Raw genomic sequence first — 26810 nt, forward strand, 5'->3', positions numbered from 1 at the left:
TAGCGTTGGGTAAAATATCAACAGTCTAGGTAGTTCATCATTATTAATTTCCTTCTGCATCCGAAAAATTTACCGAACGATTTCGCTTTTCCTGCTCAAATTTCAGCGGATGTTTTGTTGTTGTTACTCCATACTGCATATAACGGGCATTTCAAAATATCGGCGGCTTAAAATGACGTTTCCATTGGAAAGTCACTGGAATGATATGGGAAATTTCGTTAAGCTTGGCTTAGCGTAAGCCATCGCCTTCATTTGCTAAGCCGGTGTGAAGAAATGGAAATATTTAAACCTGGCTTAAAAATTCGGCTTAACTTTAAGTGTGGTTTAAGATAAACCAGGCTTACGTCGTTAAGCCGGGTAGGTGAAGAAATCGGCCCTAAAAGTTTGCAACAAAGCTATGTTGAAATTAAATTTATTTTATTTTTCTATGATTCAATACCTAATTCTATAATACACAGCAATCCTTCAAATTAGCGAAAAATGTTAAATACTCTAACACATAGGTTCCCAAACTTTCAAGTCGCGGACCCCCTTTTGCCAGCAAACGTAGTTTTCGCGACCCCCTATAGAAATTCCCTCATTTGTTTTCTGTTACACTAAAATATTTTACAGTCCTTCGCGACCCCCTGGGTGTAGGCCGGCGACCCCCCTGGGGGGTCGCAACCCACAGTTTGGGAAACCATGCTCTAACAAGTACCAAAAAGGAGCACAAAATGAACGTATACCGGCCTATAACGGCACGAAGTCATTTTATCCGAGCTACTTTGTAATTCGTTCTATTTTTATTGACATCCAAATCATGGCCTACTACGACTGTAAAACTTTTCGAATATGTGGCACTAGGAGAATGGCAGTCAAAATAACTTCTTCTACATATCAATAAGGAGAAGATGGTTAACACACGTACCTAAATACTGGTATAATTCTATTACAACTCCCTTAATTATTTTTTTTTTTTTTTGCACTTGTCTGGGCAACATTTTGTATGGAAGATTTTGAATATTTTTTTTACTCGTTTACTCTATTAATATGATTCGTTACTAATAAGCGACTTCATACGAGCCCATAAGGTTACACTTAAGTTTGAAAGGATGAAAATGCAAGTCTTATAGTAAAAAAATGAAAAAATGAAAAAATAATTGTTCTACGACCGCCGATAGAACTTTCTTGTTTTAGCCTCAAATGAAAGAGGGGACCTTCAGATTTCGTTTGGTGGGTGTTTAAGCGATACCGATTTTTTAAAAATAATTTTGTTCTACCAGACACACCGTGAATATGTTAAATGAAAGCTTTGAATTTATATATTGTGGGAAAATGCAAGAACCGGACAGCCAAAATAACTAGCTAATGCCAAAACTGATTAACTTGGTAGATATATCGTTTTAGTCGTTTCTACACCATAACCATGAATACCAAGTACTTCGGAGCTAAATCAATCGACTGATTAAGAGATATTAGACATTGATTTTCTTACCCATTTGTTAATTGATTCAAGATCTTTTGGCAGTTAACAAAAGATACAATATCCCAGAATGTATAAGCTCTTTTTTAAACATTCCATACGAGGTTCTAGGAGGTGTCTGGCATTTCTGGTAGTTTAGTCCATGGTCTATGATGCTATTTTGGAAACCAATCCACTAGATGCCAAATCCACAGTATTTTCCAGAACTTTTGGTCAATTACACAAAATAAATATGTTAAATACAAATAATACAACACTAATTTTAATAAGTGTAAGAAGGGTTCTGTTCACCATAGGCGGATTAAATCGGGTTTTTAGTTAGTGTCTATAATACCGAATGGTCCGCTATGATGACGATACCCGTCCCCCACTCCGCAACTGCCTGATACAACATTTGCTGAGCTGCGTCATAGTGGTTCAGGTTCAACTGCGTCACCTGCACTGTGAGTTGTCAGCCATGGCTCTTCTGAAGGCAGGGCACCTTGGCCCTCCTGTTGGGTGCTGGCTGTTCGCGGATTTCCCGGAACATTCGTGCTTTTGTAGCCATACGATGGATATTCGGACAAACCAAAACTCTCCAATTTCATTTATAATAATTTATACAAAAACCGTACACCTCCACCTACCTTAGAAACGGCCACTTCGTTTCCTCGCGGTATACCTCGAATCGGTTCGGGTATCATTTCCTTGCTGACGCCGGCGTTCCTTCTTCTGCAGAACCCACTCTCGGGATTTCTTCAGGGGCTTTCCGCGAGCGTTACGTGCCAACTCGCGCTTTCTACTGTACGGAATTTGGCTCGAATCCTCGTCTGTTCCGAGCGCTGCCGGCAGTTTTACCATTCCACCCGTCATCAGCACCAGAAAGTATTTCTTCGCCTTGGACGAATTCGGGTAGTCCACCACTAGGCCACCGTAGAAGCCGGCCTTCATTGCCTGCGTTGTCACCAGTTCGATTTGATCGGAGTTCTCCGGGTAGAACTGAAACACTGCCCGGGCGTTTCGTGTCTGGTTAAAAGGAATTGTATGTTAAATTTAAATTGGTAACGAAATCTCCAACAAAACTCGACGGTATTCTTAATATGTATTCCAGCATGAAATCCTTAACATATGACCAACTTACCAATGAGGAAAACAGTGTGCTGAAGAACTGGTACAATCTCTTGTGCGGTTCGTGCGATTTCTTGTCGGCATTGCAGAGCCACTGCAGCGCCGAAATCGAAACGGCCCCATCGAAGGTACCGGCCTTGAATGGCATTCCCTGTCCCATGTCGCCCAGGATGAGGTCGCCTTCGACTTCCCGCTCGACGGCCACATCCAGCATGGCCTTGGCGATGTCAACGCCCACCCAGACGTGACCCTGCTCTTCCAGTACGCTGCCGGACAGACCCGAACCGCACCCGATGTCCAAGATCAGATGGGTGTCGTCTTCCGGCAGCGCTAGCAGCTCGATGGCCCGTTCGCACATCTGTACCTGGATGTCGATGATGCGGGTATTGTTTGTGTATTTGCGGGCTTCATCTTCGTTGTAGAACTGAAATGTAAACGATCGGAATAAGCTTGATAGAATTCAAGTACCAACCTGGATTTTTACGATTTCTGGTGGAGCCAAATGCTCAGGGCGACGTGCCATTTCTAGGGGATGAACTAATTGACTAAATAGCAAAAAAAAAACTGATTTTTTAACAAATTTCTTGATAATTTCTGCACCGGTAAAATGAGCACATGTCTTCTGATACGAGAAGCGGAGATAAAAACAAAACAAGAAAGGAATGAAAAAAAAATGAGCACCTACAAAAGGGCTAACTTCCACGCTTCCAAGCACACGGAAAAACTTTGTTTTTTGTTTCTAGTCTACACTAGAGTGACTGGAAGCAAAGATATCCGATTAACATCCCGGATAAAAAATTACAGGCCAAACATGTCTAAAGGTCCAATCTGCAGAAGAGAGGCTCTCTTTGGTTTCTCTCTCTTTCGTAAATATCTCAACTGTTTATTTGTATTTTGATTGCCTCCTTGCATTTAACGATGGTCAAAACAATCGTCTTTTGATTTGTACTGCAAAAATAGTTGAAAAGTGTACCATTACATTGCAATAATTGAAAGAGAGAGTAAACCAAGAGAGCCTCTCAAATGCAGATAGGACCTATTGAAATGTTTGGCCTGATTACCATTCATTACATGGTAAATATTATTAACATATGACTGTTTTTATTGTTCACAATAAAACACATAGTAGATATATTGTTACTTTTTACAATAGAAATCAAGCCCATATAGTTTGTACAACAAGTGAACATTAGCTTTATTAGTGACTAATTGATTCGATTGTTTTTCAATACCGTCTACCCTGTTGAAGCTAGTCCACTATAGCCATGAAGGTCATAGCGAGGCTAGCTCCGTCGATGCCTGTTTCTAAATTACAATGAAAATAAAACGCTAGACACCTTCCATCAAACTAGACGGCTGCCGACTGATACCTCAATCTGCAACCGCCACACTCTTTATTCCATTCAGGTATATACAATTCAACACACTTCTTCCAAACTTCATACCTCTGCCATCTCTCCAACAATTGTACCTACCAACAAAACTGCCGCCGTTCACGCACCTGAAGGTTCGACGCTACCCGAGCGTTCAACGCTACCTAACTTACAACACTCCTCCTTAGCGTCGCAACCTTCGAACCACGATCACCTCCTCCTGGATCGAAGCTCCTCCTCACTCCAACGCTTGGCAAGTGGCCCAACTCCGACGCTTGCACCAGCTCTACACCAGTTCTGAGCTCCGACCAGGTCCATCTCCGAGCTCCACCTTCATGTTGTCTTCCGGATCACTCCTCCTGTCGCCAACCTCTTCGTCCAGGTGCGACCACCGAGCTGCATCCGATCCAACTCAACAATCCTCGAGCTCCATCCGGTGACCAGCCAGCAGTCATCCAGTTGACCCGTATCGCCAACATTCCCATGGATCCTGTCCTCCGTTGCAGCCAATCCATCCGCCCAAGGATCCCGTACTGCGACTCCGCGACTTATGCGGCCGATCCTTCTCCCGGTCGATACGTGCTGTGGAACACGCTCCTGGGCCCATAACCTGTTGAAGGCTAGTCCACTATAGCCATGAAGGTCATAGCGAGGCTAGCTCCGTCGATGCCTGTTTCTAAATTACAATGAAAATAAAACGCTAGACACCTTCCATCAAACTAGACGGCTGCCGACTGATACCTCAATCTGCAACCGCCACACTCTTTATTCCATTCAGGTATATACAATTCAACACACTTCTTCCAAACTTCATACCTCTGCCATCTCTCCAACAATTGTACCTACCAACAAAACTGCCGCCGTTCACGCACCTGAAGGTTCGACGCTACCCGAGCGTTCAACGCTACCTAACTTACAACATACCCCCGACAAGGGGAATGACATATCCTTTTCTAACCGGAATATCCGCATAAATCCGTTTCTAACCGTCGCTAACCGCGTCTAACTTTTGCTCACTTAGTAGCTCGCTTAGCAACGGTTAGCGACGGTTAGAAATGGATAAATGCGGATATTCCGGTTAGAAAAGGATATGTCATTCCCCTTGACCTCCGATGGTTTGAACGACACCTCATGCAAACCAACGGGGTTCATTTTTTAATTTGAACTTCTAGTAACCCTTTGGGCACAGACAAACAGACGTAACACTCTGACATTTCCCATCGTACACCGAATTAATGGTCTTAGTTGGCCAACTGCCCACCCGTGGCGCTCGCATCGTTTTTGTTCGAGTTTGACGTTTGCCCACTACCGCCACCTAGTTCATGGTCGGCCAAACTCAGTCCTTTTAGTATTGGGCGAACAGGTTTCCGGGACTATGATTTGAATCGAAAAATGTTCGTAGTGTTACGTCTGTTTGTCTGTGCTTTGGGCATCAAAAAACACACTGATGGTAACCCTTTTTGCTGTATTGTTTTCATTCTGCGTTCCGTTTCACCCTGTTCCATGAGCAGAATGACGTTTGAATAATTTTTAGTTTGAACGATGTGCAGATTAGCGGGGGTCAAATTAAAGTGTTCAGATTAGATGAGGTCAAACCAACGGGGGTAGACGGTATTCACTCAATTTCAAGCGCTGGTATAAAGCCTACAAGCTGTAAAGAAGTTTGTCAGTGCTGTCACAGGGCTTGGAGTATATGACGTTTATATCAATCAAAATTGATTTCGACCAAAACAGACTCAAATCGGTCACAAGATCGGTCATGACTAATACATTTTAACATGAATGTTAACGGATCGAGATCGGGGGAACAGTATCATTTTTGTTGTCGTTGGACGAATGCTGCTCGGAATGCTATTGTTTAATATTAATATTAATACAAATACAATTAGTTTAATGGGGTCAATTGCGGCTTCTTTAGCAGTGTTGAGATAATTCCATATTCTGAATCTGCATGCGAAACTGAGCCGAAATCCAAATTTTCATGAATTTTGGTGACCGGGAACCTATTTAAAAATCAATTTGAAGTTTGTATGGGATCGATTTGTCGAATTACCCTTCGTCGCATTTTGTACTGGGTGGAGCTGTCAAACAGTTACTCAGCTGTCAAAGGGTGATTTCAAAAAATTTCTTTGAAATTGATTTTAGGTACCAGAAGAAAGTTCTAAAAATCTGAAAAAAATCATGGTGGCTCAGAAAAAGGTGCTTCGTATAAAATCAATAAATCGATATATTTTTCTTAATTTAAAAACCCAATTGAACCGATGTTAAAATAAACATGCAATAATATTCGTTGTTATGTAAACAGATTTCGCCTTTGAAAAACCAAAGAATTCATATTTCTCGGTAACATTTTTCTCCAGCATTTACAGATACTAAAGGCCACATGAATTGGGTTTTTAAATTTTGGAAAATGTATTGATTTTTTGATTTTATATAGCGCATTTAGTTCACCACTGGACTATCGCACTAGTTTTCACGAGTGCGAAAACGCTAATAAAGGTGCGCGATTGCATCAAACTTTATTTTGGTACCTAAACTCAATTTTTTTTGAAATCACCTTTTGACAGCTGAGCAACTGCTTGACAGCTCCGCCCAGTACAAAATGCGACGAGGGGTTATTCGACAAATCGCTCCCATACAATCTTCAACCTGATTTTCAAATAGGTTCCCGGGCACCAAAATTCATGAAAATTTGGATTTCGGCTCAGTTCGACATGCAGATTCAGAATATGGGATTATCTCAACCAGATCTCAACACCACTAAAGAACACACTTAGAAAATAGAACCGAACTCGGTTGAATTTCAACCGAGTTTTTATCTGCTGAACGCTCGGTTCCTCGCTCGGTTCAAAACTTTACAACCGAGTTTTCGGTAGACGTTCTTTGTCTTAGAAACGTCAAACTTACCGAAAAAACTCGGTCGAAAAGTCTGATTCAACCGAACATTCAGTTCAATTTATTATTACCGAGAGCTGTCAAACCAAACGAATTTCGGTTCCTTTTTATTAACCCTGCATTTCATGCATAGTAATTTCCAAGGTAATTTCAGCATGAAGAATAAAAACAAATTCTTAATTGGAGAAAACTATGATTTATTATTTGCTGCCAATGTTCAAGACACACCTGCTATTTTTAAATACAATTTTGCACATCTTTTGTTTGTTCGTACATGCCGCAGACTGGATGAGCAACCAACGGGTAAAGCTTCATCTGGTGAAAGAACTTACATGCCCTTTCCTTTGTGGTTCTTAAAAAAGCTTGAGAATTTCTTTGTTGCTTATTCGTCTGTGGCCTTTTTCTGGAGATTGTCCGTGAACTGAAAACACACGTCTTCAAACAATATAGTTGTTATAAAAATATAATAAAAACAAATTTTCTCACCTATTTCCTCTGCGATTGTAATTTACGATCCGAATGCAAGGACCTTCCTTCACTTCAGAAACAAATATGGCCGATTTGTTTGCGCAGTCAAACCAAACTGTCAAACCAAGTGCGCAACCGACTTTTCGGTTGAAGTATCCGACGTGAAGTTCACCGCATTTGACGTTTGAACAATGCTTGGTGTTTTGTTTTGCCTCGATTTACCGAGTTTTCTCGGTATGTGCTACCGAACTCGTACCTTTAGCTGCTTCACCGATGGTTTCGGTTCAACTGACAATCAAATACAGTAGACGTTCGAAAACTGCAACATGTTTACGTTTCACTTAGCGAACGAAATTCGATAACTGAAACGACTGACAGATGTCAACAAGTTGTCAATCGACATAAAATAACCGTGAACGTGGCCCAAACGTTCATTTGGGCTAACATGGCGCACCATTTTGACGTTTGGCGGTGCGATAACTGCAAATTTGTTGCACTTACCGGACTTGCAGTTAAAAAGCATTGCAGTTAAACCGTTTGCACCGACCGAACGTCTACTGTAGATGAAAGTATACCAAAAATCTGTTGCCTTTCAAAACATCAGGAGCAAAACGACATTTTGAAGCGATCTTTTCGGTTCCTCATTATAAACCGATGCTGGTCGGTAGATTTATGGTATGGATCATACGACCTGAGGTCTGACTTGTGATATTTGGCAGTTATTTGAAAAAATTGAAGATAGATCTTATCAACAGTTTCCAAGCAATACATACCAGACAGACAACAGAGTGTTTGATTCTTATCATAAAATGTGCATATCATTCTGGCGGATGTTAGTGCTTATAAATGCTGGATATAAATGTTAGCGGGAAATATAAATTCTATGGACTTTCAAAAGCGAAAACTGCTTACAAATAACAACAAATATTATTGTATTTTTATTGTAACAACGATTCATTTGACACCATTCAATTAATTGTATTTGTATTGCAAGAACAATAAAAAACATTAAGATATATTGTTATCTTTTGAAAATTGCCCTAAAAATGTCTCATAAAAAACACAATACATTCTATTGTTTTTCGCGAAAAAGTGCATGAAAATTTTCTCAAAATTTTATGGTTAAGATACATAACGACCACCATTTTTTATTGTAAAAGTGCCATTTACCATTCGCTGAATGGTATAGAACAATAGGGGTGATGGTGAGTGTGCCGTGTAAATTACAATATGTTTAATGGTGAATATTTTTCGAAAAAATGGTGTTGTATCAATAAAATTTATCGTATTTTTATGATATATTTTATCAGGGATAGGTTCAGTTTCTGCTTCTACGCCTGATTGGCAGTTCAAATCAGAATCTGAATCGTCCTGATTTGCATGCTCAGTGCATGTAGAAGCAACAACTGTATCTACGGAAGTAGCGGTACTTAACAAAAAGTGTGTGCTGGCAAAAGTGCCGACAAGTAGTACTGTTCGGCACCTTTGCTTCAGTGAAGAAAAATAGGCCGTTTTAACCTTGGTTTTAACATTGTTTCCGCGAGTGAAAAGTAGGGTAATTCGCAACGCAATTACAAAAATGCATTTTAAAATAGTTCCCGGTGTCCGAAATGTTGGAAATAAAAACACAGGCGAGGCTTTGTTCTCCAAACCCAGGCACTGACTGATATCGCTACCAGCGCAGTGTCTCTCCTTTATTCAATCTAGGTATAACTTATTTACAATTCATTTCCATCATACTTTACCTACCAGTTGATACCTAGCTCCTCACTGAGCTGTGTGATGCACCTCCAAGAATGTACCTACAATCCAACACTCCTCCTCATCACACACTCAGAACCCGACGCGTCCCGAGCATATCTGGTCACCGTACTCCTCCTGGATCCAAAGCCCGCCGAGCTCCTAATAGCACCTAGCTCTACACTACCGAGCTACCTTTGCTTCCAAGCTCCTCCTGGCTCCAAGCTTCATCCGACACCGAGTACCTTCCCGCCATCCAGCTCCAGCGTCCCGATCAGCCAGCACCCTCTGCCTCGACCTCTTGGTTCCAGCGCAGTTCCCTCAAGATACTAGATCCTCACCGCCTCTCGGTATCTCAACGACTATTGGCACCAGGCCTCATCGCATCTTGATATCTCATCGGATATTGGATGGTACCGCATCTTGGTCTCCTCGCTTCCCGAACCACCGCCAGGGCCCATAACCTGTTGGAAATAAAAACACAGGCGAGGCTTTGTTCTCCAAACCCAGGCACTGACTGATATCGCTACCAGCGCAGTGTCTCTCCTTTATTCAATCTAGGTATAACTTATTTACAATTCATTTCCATCATACTTTACCTACCAGTTGATACCTAGCTCCTCACTGAGCTGTGTGATGCACCTCCAAGAATGTACCTACAATCCAACACGAAAATTATGAAATTTTGGATTTCGACTCTTTGGGCGGAGAATCCGATTATGAAATAATCCGGATGAGCCATTTTACGAGACGTTTCGAATCAGCTGATCGCTCATTTCATGAATGAAAATTTGACAGGAGGTTGCGCCCAAGCCCGTGAGTGTTAATATCAATATCAACACTGTTGTCGTTTCGTAAAATAGACTATACCCTTAAAGAACCCAATTCCGGAAAACGCTGGACGTAATAAATGAATCGTCCCTTTCGGCGGTGATACGTGAATGAGGTTAGCCCATTATTGTCATGATTTGTCAAAATCTTTTGTTGTTTCTTTTGTTTACGGTCCGTTTCTGCTTTCAACACGTGAAAAATGAAGTGCTACTAAAATAAGCATTAAAATTGATAAATTATTCAAAAGTTAATCAGTTTTACCTATAAAAATGAGCACAAGACGTGGTGACGGTGGCCGCAGGTCACGCCCGCAGAAGCACCAGAACTCATTTGCCTTCAAAAACGATCTCCACGACAAGCACACACCGCTCATCAAGTTGATCACCACGCTGAATGTTTGCGAAGTCTGCGAGCGGTGCAAGGAGCAGATCGAGTGGAAGATAAAATACCGCAAGTACAAACCGCTGACGCAGCCCGGAAAGTGCAACAAATGCAGCGAGCGGAAGGTCAAACGGGCGTATCATGTCCTCTGCCGGGATTGTGCCCTGTCGAGTAAATGTTGCGCCAAATGTTTGAAGTCGTCCGAAGAAGTGAGTATCGTTCCACCCGAACCAACTGTCGAGGAAAAGATCAAGCTGAAAGTGGAAATGGACCAGCTCATCAAGTCGCTGCCGGAACGCAAGCGGAGGACTTTCCTACGATACATGAACAAGGGCAAGAAGAAGGAGAAAGCCCAGGACGGCGATTCGGATTACGACGACGATGACCAGAAGGGGCGGAAGAAGGCGGAAAATATGCCTCGAACCAGGGAGGAGTTGATGGAGAAGTTCGAACAGCTCAAACTGGCCGGAAATGAAGATGGAGATGATTTGTTCTCGGATGACGATGACGATTACGAGGACTTGAGCGATGAAGATTTTTCCAACTGAGAGATGTTTGAACAGGAATAGATTGTAAGCAATGTAATAAATGTATCGTACATACCTTAATCTTTTTATTTCATTTCCTAATTTTACAACCAGTACTTCTTGTCAGAATTGAAATTTTAAAGCTGTAGAATAATGTAACACAGTGCATAATCTGAGAAAATGTAAATTTTTATCAGCAAGCAACATAAAGGGATATGCTTCGTAAATGACTTATAGAAAATGTTGAAGCATTGTAGCTAAGATGAGACATAGGGCAGTTCAGGAAACAGAGCGGAATCACGCTTTTCCAATACATTGGTGAATAGACAAGTTGTTTCCTTGAAGTTCCAGCTTGCTTGTAAACAAACGTGATTCCACAGCTTCATTGATAGAGCGGTCAGACGAATAGTTAGTGAACATTTATTTGTCTCAATATGGCGGTCGGAACATTCCCGGCATAGGCATCGAAATGGGTCCAATCGGATACGGTATACTGCCAGCAGAGGGCTGCGGAGGCGGTGGATAAAATCCACTGGCATGCGAAGGATACGGAGAAATTCCGGGCGCCGGAGAACCATGCAGTGGAGGCAACATGCCTGTTCGTTGTTGATTCGTACCGTTCCGAAGCAGTTCAACCATCTTCTCTGCTTTGAGCTTCCGACTGTGCATGGCTTTTCGGGGAGTCATAAACTGCTCCAGATAGGCATCAATCGACAGTTCGCCGTCCAAAAATGTCTTAACAATCTTTTCCGACTCTTCTTCGCTTTCCGCCGCCGCTGCCTGGAGGAGCGCCAAGACTGTGTCGGGATTTGTGCTACTGGATTTGGTCTCTAAAATTAAAACAAAAGCATCTTCAGTATCTCTTACCCAGCTGGTTCTTCCCCAATCTTACTTAGTTCCTCAGATTTTTCCTTCACCGAAGTCGCTAGCACTCTGCCCTGTTCGGAGAGTTCGTTCACTTTGGATCGCAGTTCAATCAATTTGGGCTCCTTTTCCAGGTTGCTTTCGGCCAAACTGCGATTTTCGCTTAAAATAACATCTTTCTCGGACTCCAATGTTTGCACCTAAAAATAAATAAACGACGTGAAAATATAGCATCCCAACAAAGGATGAGTCATGATCGCAGATCAAGAGCAGGAGAGATGATTGATAAAATTTTCACTCACGGCCAAGTCAACTCGTTCGTCCAGCTTGTCGTCATCGTTTAGCAGATCTTTGAGTTCGTCGGAGCTTAGATTTTGCAGTGTCCGAACTGCTTGGTTTAGATATTGTTGGTACATGTGAACTGGTACCGATTATTTACCGAAAAATAATAGAACTTTAACTTTTACTAATCCACTTTACTTTTTATGTTTTTATCGCTTTTCTATTATTTTGACAACTCGCTCATAGCGGAGGTTGGGTTCAAAGGCCTTGAAAATATCAATATAGGGCTAACTTTGCGTACAACTAAATTACTGTGCCGACATGTGAAAAGGGTCCAACTACAGTCTGTTTATTGAGCTGTCCAAAAAATGTCACGATAATGATTTTTTAAAAATGTAAATACGCTTTAAAATACACCAAAAACTATTTTGAGATATACAGAACAGTCCTGAATATCAGCCAAAAATTAAAAAAAAAATATTTTCCACGAAACAAAGATAGGGTATAACCAACCCCTGTGGGAACTTAGGTCGTAGGCTGACAAGGAAGGGGTCATTCAAATACAGTAGACGTTCGATAACTGCAACATGTTTACGTTTCACTTAGCGAACGAAAATTCGATAACTGCAACGCCTGACAGTGTCAACAAGCCGTCAATTGACGTAAAATGAACGAAAAATTCATTCGACTGTTCATTAGGGCTAACATGGCGCACCATTTTGACATTTGTCGGTGCGATAACTGCAAATTTGTTGCACTTACCGGACTTGCAGTTAGAAAGCATTGCAGTTAAACCGTTTGCACCGACCGAACGTCTACTGTATGAGGTCCATCATTTAAGGGGGAGGGGGGTCTGAGAAAGTGTGACACTCCATATGTTAGGTATACGAAAAAGCATGACAGAGGGGGGAGGGGGGGGGTCTAAAATCCCCGAAAAATGATGGACGTCATACAGTAGACGTTCGGTCGGTGCAAGCGGTTTGACTGCAATGCTTTCTAACTGCAAGTCCAGTGAGTGCAACAAATTTGCAGTTATCGCACCGCTTTCCGTCAAAATGGTGCACCAGGTTAGCCCGAATGACGTCAATCTGACGTTGCAGTTATCGAATTTTGTTCGCTAAGTGAAACGTAAACATGTTGCAGTTATCGAACGTCTACTGTATTTGAATCGTCCCGAAGGGGGGGGGGGGGGTTGCTTCGGCAAACTTGAGCGTCTGTTCTCCAGGAGGAGCGGCTCACAACAGCGTCTGATCCCCATGTTAGGGGCGGCTGATCTACGTTCGAGTGTCAGGGAAGGACTCTAAGCTCAACTGTGCACTATGGTCCTCCGGAAAGTAGGGGGTTGGTGTCAGGCCCTACGAGCCAGCCGTAAAAAAACATTGTAACGGAAAATCAGCAACAGAATAATACGAACCGAGACCAACGGCAACGACCTTAGCGAACAAAAAGGACTTGCGATTGGAAACTCGGTACGTGGAACTACCGATCTCTCAACTTCATTGGGAGCACCCGCATACTCGCCGATCTACTGAAGGACCGCGGGTTCGGAATCGTAGCGCTGCAGGAGGTGTGTTGGACAGGATCCATGGTGCGAACGTTTAGAGGTAATCATACCATCTACCAGAGCTGCGGCACACTCGGATTGAATCGACAAAAAATCGATAGCGCTGCACATAGTTTTCAAGTGTAAAAGCAACTGGTCATAATCTAAGTGCAGAACTTTTAAATTTAATATGTTATTACATCTTTTGCACCGTATTCGACCCCCTGCAAAAATTTTTTGTCCCACCACAATATGTTCCCACCAGTTTTAGCATACATTGGTTCGTTTCGCTGCTAGAATTTTTCAGCGTCGGTTACACTTTTTGGATGGTGCATGGAATAATCGGGTTGTTTACATGCTACTTCCCATGGCGTTTGACGTGTGAACAAATATTTCAAACGATTGAACATTTGCACGGTAATCTAAGGAGCAAAGCAAGATGCAATATTTTTCTGAGTGTACTGAGTAAACAAGAGCTACTAGTAAACATTTTATAAATTTGTTTGGAATATAAAAAAGGCGACTTGAAAATCGATGTTTTCACTAAAAAATTATCATAATTTTATGTTATAATTTTGAGCGCTCATTCCGCTGGATTGAAGTCATTTATGAGATAGTCTTGTAATAAAAAATAAATAACTTTTGAGTGCTCCAAAAATACGTTCAAAATTGAAGGTGACCCATCTTGCCCCGCGGCCGTTTATATGGAGATTTTATGGATTGTATCACATAAGAAAAATGGCTAAAAACATTTTATTTTTTATTTCCAATGAGAGTGAATATTTTTTTTAATCAATGCCCCAAACTTTTGTATGTTCATGTTCGTCATCTAACAAAATTATTAACATAATCAAAACATAAGCAATTCGCCCGAAAATGGCACTGACCTATAGATAGTACACTGCAAAAACTGCAAACAATTATTTTATGTTTTTCACACATATATTTTTGCAATTTGTCTGGACAAATGATGTTTATGGGTGACACACATAACGAATTATTTTTTGGTATATATCGTTTTGATGTGGACCACACATAAAAACAATGCAGAATGACAAATAAAATCAATGACATTACTTATATATTTGATGGATGTGCTCAAATGGTTTTTATATTAGAAAATATAACTTTATCGGGGATTAATGTTACAAGTTTGATATAAAAAGCTTTAAACATCCTAGCTTTTAACATGGATTTAAAACACAGCAATCAGCTCATTTGGAAAGAGTCAAACACCGTATTTCACTAAAAAGTTGATCGATTGACCACCAATGAGTAACCAATCGATCAACTTTTCATTTCCGAACCATGTTTCTGATGATGTTTTAAACTTGTTCTCCTGAGAATTTTCGAGTTTCCATAGATTTTCCAATTTCAAACTATTGACAACCACTATTTCATGCTTCAAAGAATAAGGTCGAGATGATTTCGGAAGAAATTACTCCACTACGAACTGCAACTCCTGCAGCACATTATTCTGTAAACGTGTTTTAATCGCCATCTTTTCACTTTGAGCATCGCCGGCGGCTTGACCGGCGGCTGACACAGACACTGATGCAAACACGGTTTCGCTATACATTGTTATTATGTGTGTACACACATATTTTTTTGCTATGGGTGATCACACATACCAATGATTTGTGAAACTAATCAAAAGAATAACAATAACCATGCTAGTTATATTTTGGGTAATACAATATATGTGTGGGATGGTCGATTGGATCGATGTGTAATTTCACATAAAATAAATATTTGCAGTTTTTGCAGTGTAGAGTAAACATAGATCCGCGGACACCGCTGACTAAAATGTTTCAAGCGTGTAAGTAGTAATTTTCAAAAGTGCGACGATTGGATACAGATTTTGACAGTTCGTTTGGATACAACGGATTCATCTTAGCGGATCTATGTTTACTCTACTATCTATACACTGACCCATCTTGTCCCGCCCCACCCTATCTTCCTTATGGGGCAAAAAGTTGTACATTGGGATACCACAGACAAACAGACGTAACTCTTAGAGGACATTCATCAAAAACTTTTGCCAGGCATCTTTTTCATGAGCACACTGCCACCTGTTGGTAGAACCGCGCGTGACACTGTCTGCCATGATGGATTTCGGTTTGACGTTTTGCTGACACGCACACTTCACAAATTGCCTGTAATTTTCGTTAGCATCATTCAGCAACGTGTACACTGGCAAACGTCAAAGCGATCGAACACTAGCGCATCTGGTGGAATGATCGCGCAAATCAAATGAAATTTGAATTGATAGTTAAATGCATGTGCATGTTATTTAAATCTATCCGTCCACGATCGTCTACTGAGAAGATATGACCATAATAAAAATTGGTCATACTATGATTTAACAGCATTCAAATCTACGTTGACAGCAATATTCATGGCTACTATGATGATAAGTTAAATCCACTATCGTCTTATCTTAACCCTCTAATACCCATTTTTTTGATTTTGATCTAAATATCATTTTTCGCCATCTAAAATCGATTTAAGCATGTTTTGGAAGATGATTTTTTTAAATTCTCGATTTCGTGAATTTCAGTTTTTGATTTTTCTAATTTTTATTTTTGAACATCCCCACACTTTTATATTTTTCCTGCAAGCATATTTGGGGTACGGACTTTTCGAGATGAAAACATTTTGAGGTTTTATGATTATTGTTGAAATATTTTTATTTTTTTACATAGAAAATTTTATTTTCCGTGTAATTTTGAGGAAAATAATTTTAGAGTGTATTCGATTCCCTTAAATTATTAAACTATGGTAGAATGATTTGGGAAAAATTTAAAATATGTTAATTGTAGCGATTCAGTATAAAATAAACAATGGCTTCTAAAAGGTGACTAAAACATCAATTTTTCAATGATTTTAAAAAAATATAAATACGCTTTAAAATACACCAAACACCATTTTAAGATACACCTAAACCTTATTTTACGTCCACTATTGGCTTAGCGAAATAAAATTTTACTGCCAAAATAATAATTAAAATAGATATTTTTATATTTTTGTACACTTCTCCTAATCACGGAGATGTTTTAAAAAATATAAAAATGTTGAGTGTGCTTATTGTCTTGTCGGTAGAATTTTTTGTCGCTTAGCCATGCATGGACGTAAAAAAAGGACGAGGTGCATACAAAACAGTCCCAAATATCAGCCAAAAATATAAAAAAATTGATTCTCCACGAAACAAAAATTACAAAAATGCTCGAACTATACCCCGTCTAAGGGCGGGGTTGGGTATTAGAGGGTTAATAAAAGTTCATTGCATTGATTATCTTCATATAGAATTTCAAATTGCTTTCCAGAGGTACACAGATCGAAAAAAGAGTGTAAAATTCTGTGACATATGATGCACATGATTGGAGCGTGAGATAACACAAAAGTTTACATGACATATCATGTAAAAGTCATAAAATATCATGTAAACTTCCATTATATGTCATGTAATTCAGCATGACTCTGTGTATTTACATGACATATAACACAAATTTACATTATATATCATGTAAACCATCATAACACTAAGTTTACATGACTAAACTGAAGTTTACATGACGTGTAAATCTTATTAATTTTAGCTGTGTACTCGTGAGTTGTTTGGCTCTGTGAGGGCGTATGAAACCCCGATTAATATTTTCTAAGATAAATCTTTTTATCAGATTTTCTCATTCTTCGGAAAAAAACAATACTGGAATGAGATGCAATGAAAAAAAATATATAAATACGCGAATTTCATTCGGTAACTGAAACGTAAACATGTTGCACTTATCGAACGTCTACTGTAGTAGCAATAGTCTATTTTTCGAAACGACAACAGTGTTTATATTGATATTAACACTCACGGGCTTGGGCGCAACCTCCTGTCAAATTTTCATTCATGAAATGAGCGATCAGCTGATCCGAAACGTCTCGTAAAATGGCTCATTTGGTCCTGTGAACATACAATAAAACACATTTTAAAAAGAATTTGTACCAATTTATTGTTTTGCTCAATTTGAAGCCACGATTCAGCTTAACAACTCTTTTTTACAATTATTCCCAAGCCCAATTAAAATTCCACCTAAACGAGTTATTCGAATATGTAAGTTTCACTTGAGCAATTGCATAATATCACAATTAGTTTCCTTAAGCTCAAAGCTCACATTGAACGAGCCAGATGAATGTAATGGATAGTGTATGTAAAATATTTGTGCAGCTATTTTCGTTATTTTGGCTAAACATCATCTCTATGGGAAAAGCGCGATATGTAGAAGAACGCCCGCTAATCGATGTCCAAAGATTTAATCTTGTTGCTCGTTTCTTCTATCAGCTTGGAATCTCCCTTTCGTTGTCGCTCTTCGGCCAGGAAGTACGGCCGAAGTGATTGGTAAGTTTTCAGGTGCTCTTGATGCAACTCAGCGACAGATTTCAGCTCACCACCATAGTCCGAGGGTAAGCAACTGCGGGGAATCCACTCGTCATACAACTTTTCCAAGCTAGTATTTGTGGGGTACAGAAAGAGCTGGAATGCAGTTGAGACACGATTAGAACTACAGTAGACGTTCGGTCGGTGCAAACGGTTTAACTGCAATGCTTTTTAACTGCAAGTCCGGTAAGTGCAACAAATTTGCAGTTATCGCACCGCTATCCGTCAGAACGGTGCGCCAAGTTAGCCCAAATGAACAATCGAATGAATTTTTTGTTCATTTACCGTCAATTGATGGGTTGTTGACGCCTATCTGACGTTGCAGTTACCGAATTTTGTTCGCTAAGTGAAACGTAAACATGTTGCAGTTATCGAACGTCTACTGTATTAGGTATATATTTCGTCACGCTGCTCAATACTCACCATGTTTAGAATTTCAGCGTGCATGAACGGTTTGATGATGTAGAGAACCTTATCGAAGAAAGAGACGGCGTTCAACACGTGAATGGCTTTCAGCTTGGCCGGCAAGCCCTCCTGCAGGTAGTGGAAGAATTTTCGAATGGTGCCGATTTTGACCCGAAGCAGATGCGACAGCCCCACGTTGTTCATGTCGAACAGGCAGATCAGGCCCGGGCGGGGACCTTGATGATACATACAGGTTTCTATGAGCATGAAGTAGGTTTTTACTGCTTCGTCGAAGTGGTAGTTGGACGCCTTAGGGTTGCTCAATCGGTGGAAGATCACGGAATGACCGGCCGGTGTAGGTGGCAGGAAAAAGTAGTCTCTGAGAATGTGAAAGGTTGGTTTCTAAATTACTGGTTTAGGCGGATATATGTCATGAACTCACTGGTTTTGGAAGCATTGTTGGATTTTTGGATTCAGCGGGTCACGATTGTCGAACAACTCCGGAGCCTCTCGACGATCTTGGTAGTAGATTTTGATGACTTTTCGTGTTTCGGGGACATTTTTCCTACATGCATTGAGGAAACAGGCCAGCAATCTATCGGTGATGTCCAATGGCACTCCTTCGATGGGAGGCGTTCGCAACGCTTGCAGATCGGCTCTGGACAGACCTTCTCTTTTGATGGCTTCCTCCAGGTCGAACCCGTAGTCGTGATCCATTTGGAAAGCTGCTTGTGAGAGAAGAAGTTTTGTGTTGTGTGAGTCAGTATATTTGATCTTCTATGGACAATTTTCGATATATGGTTTACTCAGGTATACAGAATCGTACGACCACCTCAACGGAACTTTCAAGATTCGTCTACAAATTAAAGTATTAGGTACCGTTTTATGGGGTTGATTTGAGTGGATGACGCGGAGTGCATTGCTTATTTTATCATGTTTTTTTTTATTCCTGTTCGGGTCTCAGACCTCAGGTCTGTCCCGGGGTATGTCACTGCGACCAGTTTTTAGATCTATTGTGACATTACTCGTATCCTTAGTGTAGTGCATGTCGCATTACTCAATTACCATTGAAGGACAATAAAGTATCGATTTTTATACAGTTTTTGTTTAGTTTTCTTAGAAATGTCTTTCTTATAGAAAACAAAACAAGAGCACTGATAATTGGCCATGCATCGGAAACCTAGCACCACCCTGGTTTACCGTTAAATTCTCCCCAGTAAGAAGTTAAGAACCCGCGTTTTACCATTAGCAACAATACCATTTTAATAATGGAACATGTGTTCAGTAATAAGGATTCTAGTATGTTCCTTACGTACCAGCACTTTCCAGTCTTCGAAGAGTTAGTACATACATGGATCCCTAACCCAATTTGATTTCCTTTGCACTGAGGTTTTTAACTATATGCAAAGTAAAGTTGGTAAACATAGTTTTATTCAAAAAATGGAAGTCATCAAAACACTAGTAGCAAGAACGAAATACTATTATGTTTCCAGTTCAAAACCGAATTAGCGAAATTTTTTCTTTTACTTCCGCAGCTTTTGACTTGCGTTAAACACTATGTCGGAAGTGGGGCGCTGTATAGAGCACCACGTGTACAATACAGCGCCCCACTTCCGACATTGTGTTTAACGCAAGGCAAAAGCAGCGGAAGTAAAAGAAAAAATGTCGCTAATTCGGTTTTGAACTAGAAACATAATATAATTCCCTATAATTCCTTAAATTACCAGAACACATATACCAAAATTGAAAAATAGGACGACACTAGATTTCGGTTTGGTAGATCTTTCGCCACAACGCAACCCAAGAGGGCGATCTACGCACGTTACGGGCTCCGTTAACGATCGAGCATCTTTTACACCCCCTCAACCATTCATCCCTCAGCACGGGTCGCCTGACGCCTTGGATTGGGGTCACTTGTTTGTTGGACTTTTGCCCCCGGAACAGGTGGTCCGTAGAGGTCCGTAGTGCTATTCTAAGCCGGCAGCTACACGATCATATTTTCATGTTACTATGATTCTAGCAAACAATTGAGAACAATACATTAAAAACTCTATCTGAGAGATATTTTTTATTGAAAATATGTTAATTTGACACTTTTTATGTAAAACATAATATTACAGTTTATGATGGGATACCTTCTAAATCTTCACTGTCCATCCGCTGGCTATCGTCCTTCAGATGACCATCGTCTAGCGGGTTAACTATGAGAAGTCGCAGGAACGTTGAGGTCCCTGAGCTTAGTAGTTCAGCATTTCTTGTTGGTCACAATTAATATACACTAGAGTGGGTCATCGTTTATATGGAAAAGTGAAAAATTCAATGGTATTTCATCAGACCAAAGCTTTTTTGATACCATTTCAGGACCCATATAAGTGTGCAAAATTTGGGCACGATCGGTTATGTCTACGTTTTGCGCATCGCGATTGAAGTTTGTATGGGGTTTTACATGGAAAAACACACTTTTTTTGCATTTCTCTCATAACAATCCCGAATTTTTCTAAAACTGTGTAACCGTTAAAGTGAAAACATAGCCTATGGTGTCCTGAAAAACTTTGTCGAAGACCGCGAAGTGATCTGATGCTTATGAAAAAAGTTATAGCGTTGGCATTGCTTGGTGAAACATCATGATGTTGTTGCTATTGTTATTCCTTTACATATTGAAAACTTCTGACTTATTTCAAAACTCTTTACACGAAAGAAAGTTAAAATGATTGGATTATTTTTCTAATATAACACCAATTTATCCAAAACTTCATCATCGTTTCAAAGTTCGAGATAGTAATTATAGTTCATTTAAATTCCCTCTAATTGACTTGAATATATTTATGTTTCGAAGGAAAGCAACTCAATCGCCGGCATTAAATTGAAAAAGTAATGGGATGCATATAAAAAATAGATAAATTCACAAAAAAAAACATATAATAAATGAAATTGCTATAACTTTTTTTTCTTTTGAACAATTTCAAATTAAATCAAATGTTTTTCGAAGTTTATTATATTAGTCATAAATGATTAAAAAATTGATTGCATTCGGTTCATTGAATCCGAAGATATAACAGCTCAAAGTTGGCTATCGGATAATTATTCCCTTTTCTAGATTTTTTCTAACTTCGTGTAGAATAGCCCGATCTTATCCAAATTTGGACCACCGATACACAACTAGTTGATGAACTTACAGTAAATTTTTGAGAATATTTGATATCCTTTTCGAAAAGTTACAGCTAGTTGAACAGTTATTGAATAGTGAAAATTTTACCTGTCCCAGTTATTTTGAGTATCCCCTGTACATTGCCCTTTCTAATTACTAACGAAATATTTTATTATCTCACAGAAGATTGAGAGACAAATGGAGATGCTTGGTTATTGATGCCTGTGCTATCCATGATAAATGTCATTCTACACCACATCCGGAATGTTCGAACCAACTACTGAAAACGCTAAGCATGGATCTAGCGAAAATTGATTTTTTATGGTTGGCACTTTAAATATTCTTAAAATATATCAGTTTTTCACTGAAACCGAAGAAAAAAAATTAAAACTGGCACTTCGAATCAACTTACCCTTGTATGCTTAACAGCATCTGCATCACCAAAGCTATACACTCCAAGTAGATTAATTAACGATCGTAGTATGACATTGACTATCTACTGAGCAGCTCCCCATCTTTAGTCAATATTGAGATTTTATGACCAGACACCCTTTTCCCCTATGCACACGTTGAACCGAACTAACTGAAGACGACGTTATTGCTATGTTAAACATTGCGCTGTGTATCGCCCTTCCCGCGAAGTCAGTGAGTCAGATCAGTGCCGGTAATTGCAAGATACACGGTTCGCATGGTGGATTTTCAGATTAACTTGGCGATCGCTTGTATATATACTATACGGGTATATTGGCAGCATCTACAAATCAAAGTGCCGTAATTGAATAGACATTGTAATATTGAAATCGCTTATGATGTTTCTTTCAGATTCAAATTCACAGATTTCAGTCGCATTATTTTCAGAAAATTTGACAAAATTTTGAATATTCATTCTTGTAGTACTCCTATAGTATGGTATGGGGGTAAGATTGATCACAGTCGTTTTTTGCCGTTCTATATATTGTTTTAATGTTAATTTTACCAGATTAACAACATCAATCCAAAAAATCGATAATATTATGTTCATTATGTTCATTTCAAATTTCTTTACGTTTTTTTGCTCAGAGAAATATATGAAATTAGGGCCACAGATGCAAAGGGGTGTAAGCGACCATTTTGTCGATTTTGAGCTGAGCATATCAAAAAAATATTCAGATTTCAAGCCATAAGAAACTTTTTCAAGATTATTTTTTCGATAGTTAGAAAAAAAAAATTCAATACGTCGAAAATTGGGTCTATTTTGATACTCTTCTTCTTCTTCTTCTTCTTCTTGGCGTAACGTCCTCACTGGGACAAAGCCTGCTTCTCAGCTTAGTGTTCCACTTCCACAGTTTTTAACTGAGAGCTTCCTCTGCCAATGACCATTTTGCATGTGTATATCGTGTGGCAGGCACGAAGATACTCTATGCCCAAGGAAGTCAAGGAAATTTCCATTACGAAAAGATCCTGGACCGACCGGGAATCGAACCCGTCACCCTCAGCATGGTCATGCTGAATACTCGTGCGTTTACCGCCTCGGCTATATGGGCCCTTAAAGATTTTGATACTCTATACATTTTGTATAGGATGAAAAATTGGTAAAAAAAACTTTAAACCTCATTTACCTGAAAGTGTTTTTTTGTCACGCACCCTTTTGCCTCTAGCCCCCTCAAATATTTTATCGTTATCCTGTATGGCAATGTTGATTTGCTCGGACTGTGAACCACTACCCATCCATTGTTCGGATTGCGTCTTCGAAACTTGACAACATCACCTGTAGAAACAACACTGATCAGTTACAGATCAAAACTCAAACTAAAATTCAAAACAATTACACGCGGGGGGTACACGGTCTTCTAGGTTGTAGAATTGAGGGGTGTTCAATTCAAAATCCCAACATATATTCCATTTAACTAATTACCTGTAATGTTTAAGGCGAAACTGGATCTATTTCCTCACTTTTGGTTTTTGATTTTTATTAAATAACGAAGCGATAATTTCAAAATTGGGTTTCGTGCACATGTAGAGTATGGATCAGGGTATCTACTGATTTTTTTACGCGAGAGAGAATGTTTTTCGTTTTTGCAGAAACCATTGTTGAACAAAATTTCACTAAAAAATGGTTTCTGCAAAAACGAAAAACATTTTCTACAGCGTAAAAAAAATCAGAAGATACCCTGATCCATACTCTACATGTGCACAAAAACCGATTTTAAAAATATTGCTTCGTTATTTAATAAAAAAAAAGCATAAACCAGAAAAATGAGGAAATGCTTCCAGTTTCGCCTTGATGTAATGTGTAATTGTAGATTATCCTCGGGGTTTTCAAATAGCCAAAAATCTCTGCAACTGAAAATTGTACATGATCTTATAAGAAACTTTTCAGTGGTTTCACCATAGAACCGGTAATAAAAAAAGTTTTGCAGCTTCCATTAGAATTCCGGTGCCCAAGCTTTATTTTTTAGTCTAAAAAGCTTTTGGAAGATGCTTAGCACTACCATGGAATCCGAATAACTTTACAATAAATGTCTGTGGTTCCAAGCGTTCCGTTCTGTGACAAACAGACGTCTCACTCTACTCACTTCCCACAGTTTCACTTTTTAACAGTCAATTCAAATATTCTGTAGTTCGCAAAGCGCTCACTCACAATGCTCGCATCGTTTTCGCTCCTGTTTGACGTTTGCTCACTACTGCCGTCTACTCCGTGGGTTTGCGAAACACACCGTAATTAGCATTGGGCGATTATGTTTTCGTGACGATCTGAAAACCCCTGGACTATACCATGTTTAACGGTCATGTATAGCAAGAATCCCTAAGTTTTTCTTCAATATATTTTATTATCACAGACAGATTCCGGCTCTCTAACCACAATCATGTACGTAGTCTCGATCGAGTGTAACGTCCCAAGTAAGGGAACGTTCAAAAATTACGCCCAACATTTGGGGGAGGGGGGGGGGTCAAGAAAAGTGTGACAGTACGTGTATTAGGTATACGAAAATAGCGTGACAGAGGGGGAGGGGGGTCTAGATATCCCAAAAAATGATGGACGTAATATTTGAATCTTCCCTCACAAGCATTATATCATTGCACGAATTAGACTGAATATCGACCTTTGCAATATAAAATGCAGTAATTCCGCAGTTGTCATGCAATAATCCTTAAGATTGCCATTATCAATGTAATGATGCATTGCATTTTTCTTTACATTAGGGTTCATTAAATGGTGATATAAGATAATTCAACAATTCAATACTACAAAAACTGAATAAATGCAATGTACAAACTAGCAAAGTTTGCTCTAACAATGCAATTATAAAAGCTTTTCGAGTAAACAAATGAAATCAAGAAGATTGAACAGCTATACGGTCAACTCTAGTGGTATTCATCATTTCTGATTCGACTCCCAACCAACTTAATCCCCGTTTGAGCCACCGATCGACGGCAGCAAAATTTTTTTAGAGATGACCTTTTTTCTTTTCTGTAGGCTGCTATCACATGCCAATAATGATGGAAACCACAATTAGCATATGAGCAGTGTGCGAAGCGAAGGGTGTTTTAATCGAGGTTTAAATTTTCTTATATTGATTAAATAACTTCTAAAATGCATTATGTATTTATCAGTAATTTATTTATTTATTTATTTATTACACCGTCTTCGACATACATCGTACAGACTGAACTTATAAACTAACACAATTAAATTATCTTAGGATCTAAACAATTCACTTCAGTCGGGTTTTAAAAACAGATTTGGACATATTAAAATCGAACACTTCACAAACATTATTAACCCTAAAAGGGATACCTTCATGGCCTCAGTTTCGCCACCTCGCTGAGTGTGTTCCATCAAAGACGAGCTCTGAAAGGCGCCTGGGGTCCAATGGACCCCAGGTATCCCTTTTAGGGTTAAACAAGCGAATGCAAGAGTCAAGTGGGTTATTATATCCGAATGTGATAAATTACTGTATTCTATTACATACGACATAGTCGTTTTGCGCTCTACTGCAATGATTGAGACAGAAGTTATATAGTTTCCTTTAAGTTAATGAAACATCTGTTGCTATCACTGCTATCACTAAAACGGTACAAGGCATCAGCGCGTATGGAACTCATCTAGCGGTCTTCAACACTTCTGGTTCGACTCCCGACCCAGCAACAAAAAAATAATGGTTAAAACAAAACATTCATGTGGGCATCAGTACCGTCGATAACGAAACGGTGCTAAAAATAGATTTTTGTTTTGGGTTTTGGTGTTGCACGTATCAAGCATTTTTTTTTCCTTCTAAACCATAGGGGGATAAATCTGCTCATCAGACACCCTAACAGGAAGGTTAGGGTAGTGTGGGGATGAGGCCGTCTTCTACAATGCCGGTAGAAGCCAGGACTACTCTCTCCTCGACCCACTAAAACACATTCCTATGGTCGCCAAACCCTACGTCTCTCCGGAACCACCAAGAAGGTATTGCTTCAGAGAGGGGCTAGTGCATATCGCACCCTCAAGGTTAGCTGCCGTAGCCTAGCAGCAACGAACATCGATGACTCGCTCTGGAGAGTCCATCACGGTAGCCTGCTGGCGCTTAGCCAGTTTCCCGAGTGGTCCTCGCCACTCCCTTTGTCCTCGGAAGGCGGGCAGGGTCAACCCCGCCCGCGCCCTACTGCTGAGCGGACATCAAGAACTGATGCCCACGTGCAACCCGATCTGACCTGCCCGCAAAGGAAGGGTATCACTACCCTTCAGGCCCTATCAGATGCACCCGTAGGTTGCAGACAGCAGGATCTCACCTACCCCGACCCTTGCCGGGGACCCCTTTCCAACCGCGGGCTCAGATCCAACCCAGTAGACTGACGCCACGACAGCACCGCTACCGGGACTTCCTCTCCGCGGCCACTTAATCGCTGTAAGGGTCGATCACGACCGCAGGGCACCGGTATGACCTACGAAGCCGACTTCGAACCCCTGGACCACCTCTTGTATTGCATCTGGACTAGCCATTCTCCGAGTCCACGCGCCACCTCCTTTGTAGCTCCCAGACGATATGGGTGATAGCCGTTGAAACGGCATTCCAGCTAATCTCATCCCTACACATTCTCTCGACCAAGTTGTCCGGAGTTGTGTCCTCCCCGCATGTGGCAAGCATGCGGTCACGCATTGTGCGAAAACGCGGGCACACGAACAAAACGTGTTCCGCCGTTTCCTCTAAACCATTGCACACTGGGCATTCGGGAGAATCCGCATGCCCGAAACGGTGTAGATACTGTCGGAAGCAACCATGACCTGTAAGGACCTGTGTCAGGTGGAATGAAACTTCCCCATGGCGCCTATTAATCCAACTATCTACCCTCGGTATCAACCTATGGGTCCACCTTCCTTTGGTGGAACTGTCC

General features: G+C 40.2%; 4 protein-coding genes across 5 annotated transcripts; 1 reads left to right on the forward strand and 3 right to left on the reverse strand.

Annotated features, from left to right (window-relative positions):
• Positions 1-2043: 2043 nt before the first annotated feature.
• Positions 2044-3217, reverse strand: LOC109415064 (probable 18S rRNA (guanine-N(7))-methyltransferase). 2 transcript variants are annotated; one of them, XM_062860049.1, is made up of 4 exons: positions 3054-3196; positions 2906-2993; positions 2583-2837; positions 2044-2467 (listed from the first exon to the last, which is right to left on the reverse strand). In XM_062860049.1, exons 2-4 carry the CDS (start codon positions 2978-2980, stop codon positions 2090-2092), a joined length of 708 nt encoding a protein of 235 aa, XP_062716033.1. In that variant the 5' UTR covers positions 2981-2993; positions 3054-3196; the 3' UTR covers positions 2044-2089. The 2 variants fall into 2 exon arrangements, with proteins under 2 accessions (XP_062716033.1, XP_019544466.1); XM_019688921.3 differs by having other exon boundaries at positions 2583-2993; positions 3054-3217.
• Positions 3218-10029: 6812 nt separating this feature from the next.
• On the forward strand, positions 10030-10865 carry LOC115261336 (uncharacterized protein C9orf85 homolog). Its single transcript, XM_062855721.1, has one exon. The coding sequence runs from the start codon at positions 10146-10148 to the stop codon at positions 10803-10805; it is 660 nt and encodes a 219-aa protein (XP_062711705.1). The 5' UTR covers positions 10030-10145; the 3' UTR covers positions 10806-10865.
• A 323-nt stretch (positions 10866-11188) lies between these two features.
• On the reverse strand, positions 11189-12168 carry LOC109415062 (vacuolar protein sorting-associated protein 37B). The gene is made up of 3 exons (XM_019688919.3): positions 11951-12168; positions 11677-11848; positions 11189-11614 (listed from the first exon to the last, which is right to left on the reverse strand). The coding sequence occupies exons 1-3, from the start codon at positions 12062-12064 to the stop codon at positions 11214-11216; spliced, it is 687 nt and encodes a 228-aa protein (XP_019544464.2). The 5' UTR covers positions 12065-12168; the 3' UTR covers positions 11189-11213.
• Positions 12169-17448: 5280 nt separating this feature from the next.
• Positions 17449-19061, reverse strand: LOC109403284 (alpha-tocopherol transfer protein-like). The gene is made up of 3 exons (XM_029862777.2): positions 18747-19061; positions 18323-18683; positions 17449-17995 (listed from the first exon to the last, which is right to left on the reverse strand). The coding sequence occupies exons 1-3, from the start codon at positions 19019-19021 to the stop codon at positions 17756-17758; spliced, it is 876 nt and encodes a 291-aa protein (XP_029718637.1). The 5' UTR covers positions 19022-19061; the 3' UTR covers positions 17449-17755.
• Between the last annotated feature and the right edge of the window lie 7749 nt (positions 19062-26810).

Source organism: Aedes albopictus, chromosome 3 (assembly GCF_035046485.1).
Source record: "Aedes albopictus strain Foshan chromosome 3, AalbF5, whole genome shotgun sequence".
Lineage (NCBI taxonomy): Eukaryota > Metazoa > Arthropoda > Insecta > Diptera > Culicidae > Aedes > Aedes albopictus.

Bases quoted from the DNA above. Each gene is read 5' to 3' on its own strand.
- LOC109415064 (XM_019688921.3), bottom strand. From the start codon at position 3,092: ATGGCACGTCGCCCTGAGCATTTGGCTCCACCAGAAATC. The intron at 2,994-3,053 runs GTAAAAATCCAG...TTTACATTTCAG, and splicing joins ATTTGGCTCCACCAGAAATC to TTCTACAACGAAGATGAAGC. The intron at 2,468-2,582 runs GTAAGTTGGTCA...CCTTTTAACCAG, and splicing joins GCACACTGTTTTCCTCATTG to ACACGAAACGCCCGGGCAGT.
- LOC115261336 (XM_062855721.1), top strand. From the start codon at position 10,146: ATGAGCACAAGACGTGGTGACGGTGGCCGCAGGTCACGCCCGCAGAAG.
- LOC109415062 (XM_019688919.3), bottom strand. From the start codon at position 12,064: ATGTACCAACAATATCTAAACCAAGCAGTTCGGACACTGCAAAATCTA. The intron at 11,849-11,950 runs GTGAGTGAAAAT...ATTTATTTTTAG, and splicing joins ACGAACGAGTTGACTTGGCC to GTGCAAACATTGGAGTCCGA. The intron at 11,615-11,676 runs GTAAGATTGGGG...TTTTAATTTTAG, and splicing joins GGAAAAATCTGAGGAACTAA to AGACCAAATCCAGTAGCACA.
- LOC109403284 (XM_029862777.2), bottom strand. From the start codon at position 19,021: ATGGATCACGACTACGGGTTCGACCTGGAGGAAGCCATCAAAAGAGAA. The intron at 18,684-18,746 runs GTGAGTTCATGA...TCACATTCTCAG, and splicing joins CAACAATGCTTCCAAAACCA to AGACTACTTTTTCCTGCCAC. The intron at 17,996-18,322 runs GTGAGTATTGAG...ACTGCATTCCAG, and splicing joins ACGCTGAAATTCTAAACATG to CTCTTTCTGTACCCCACAAA.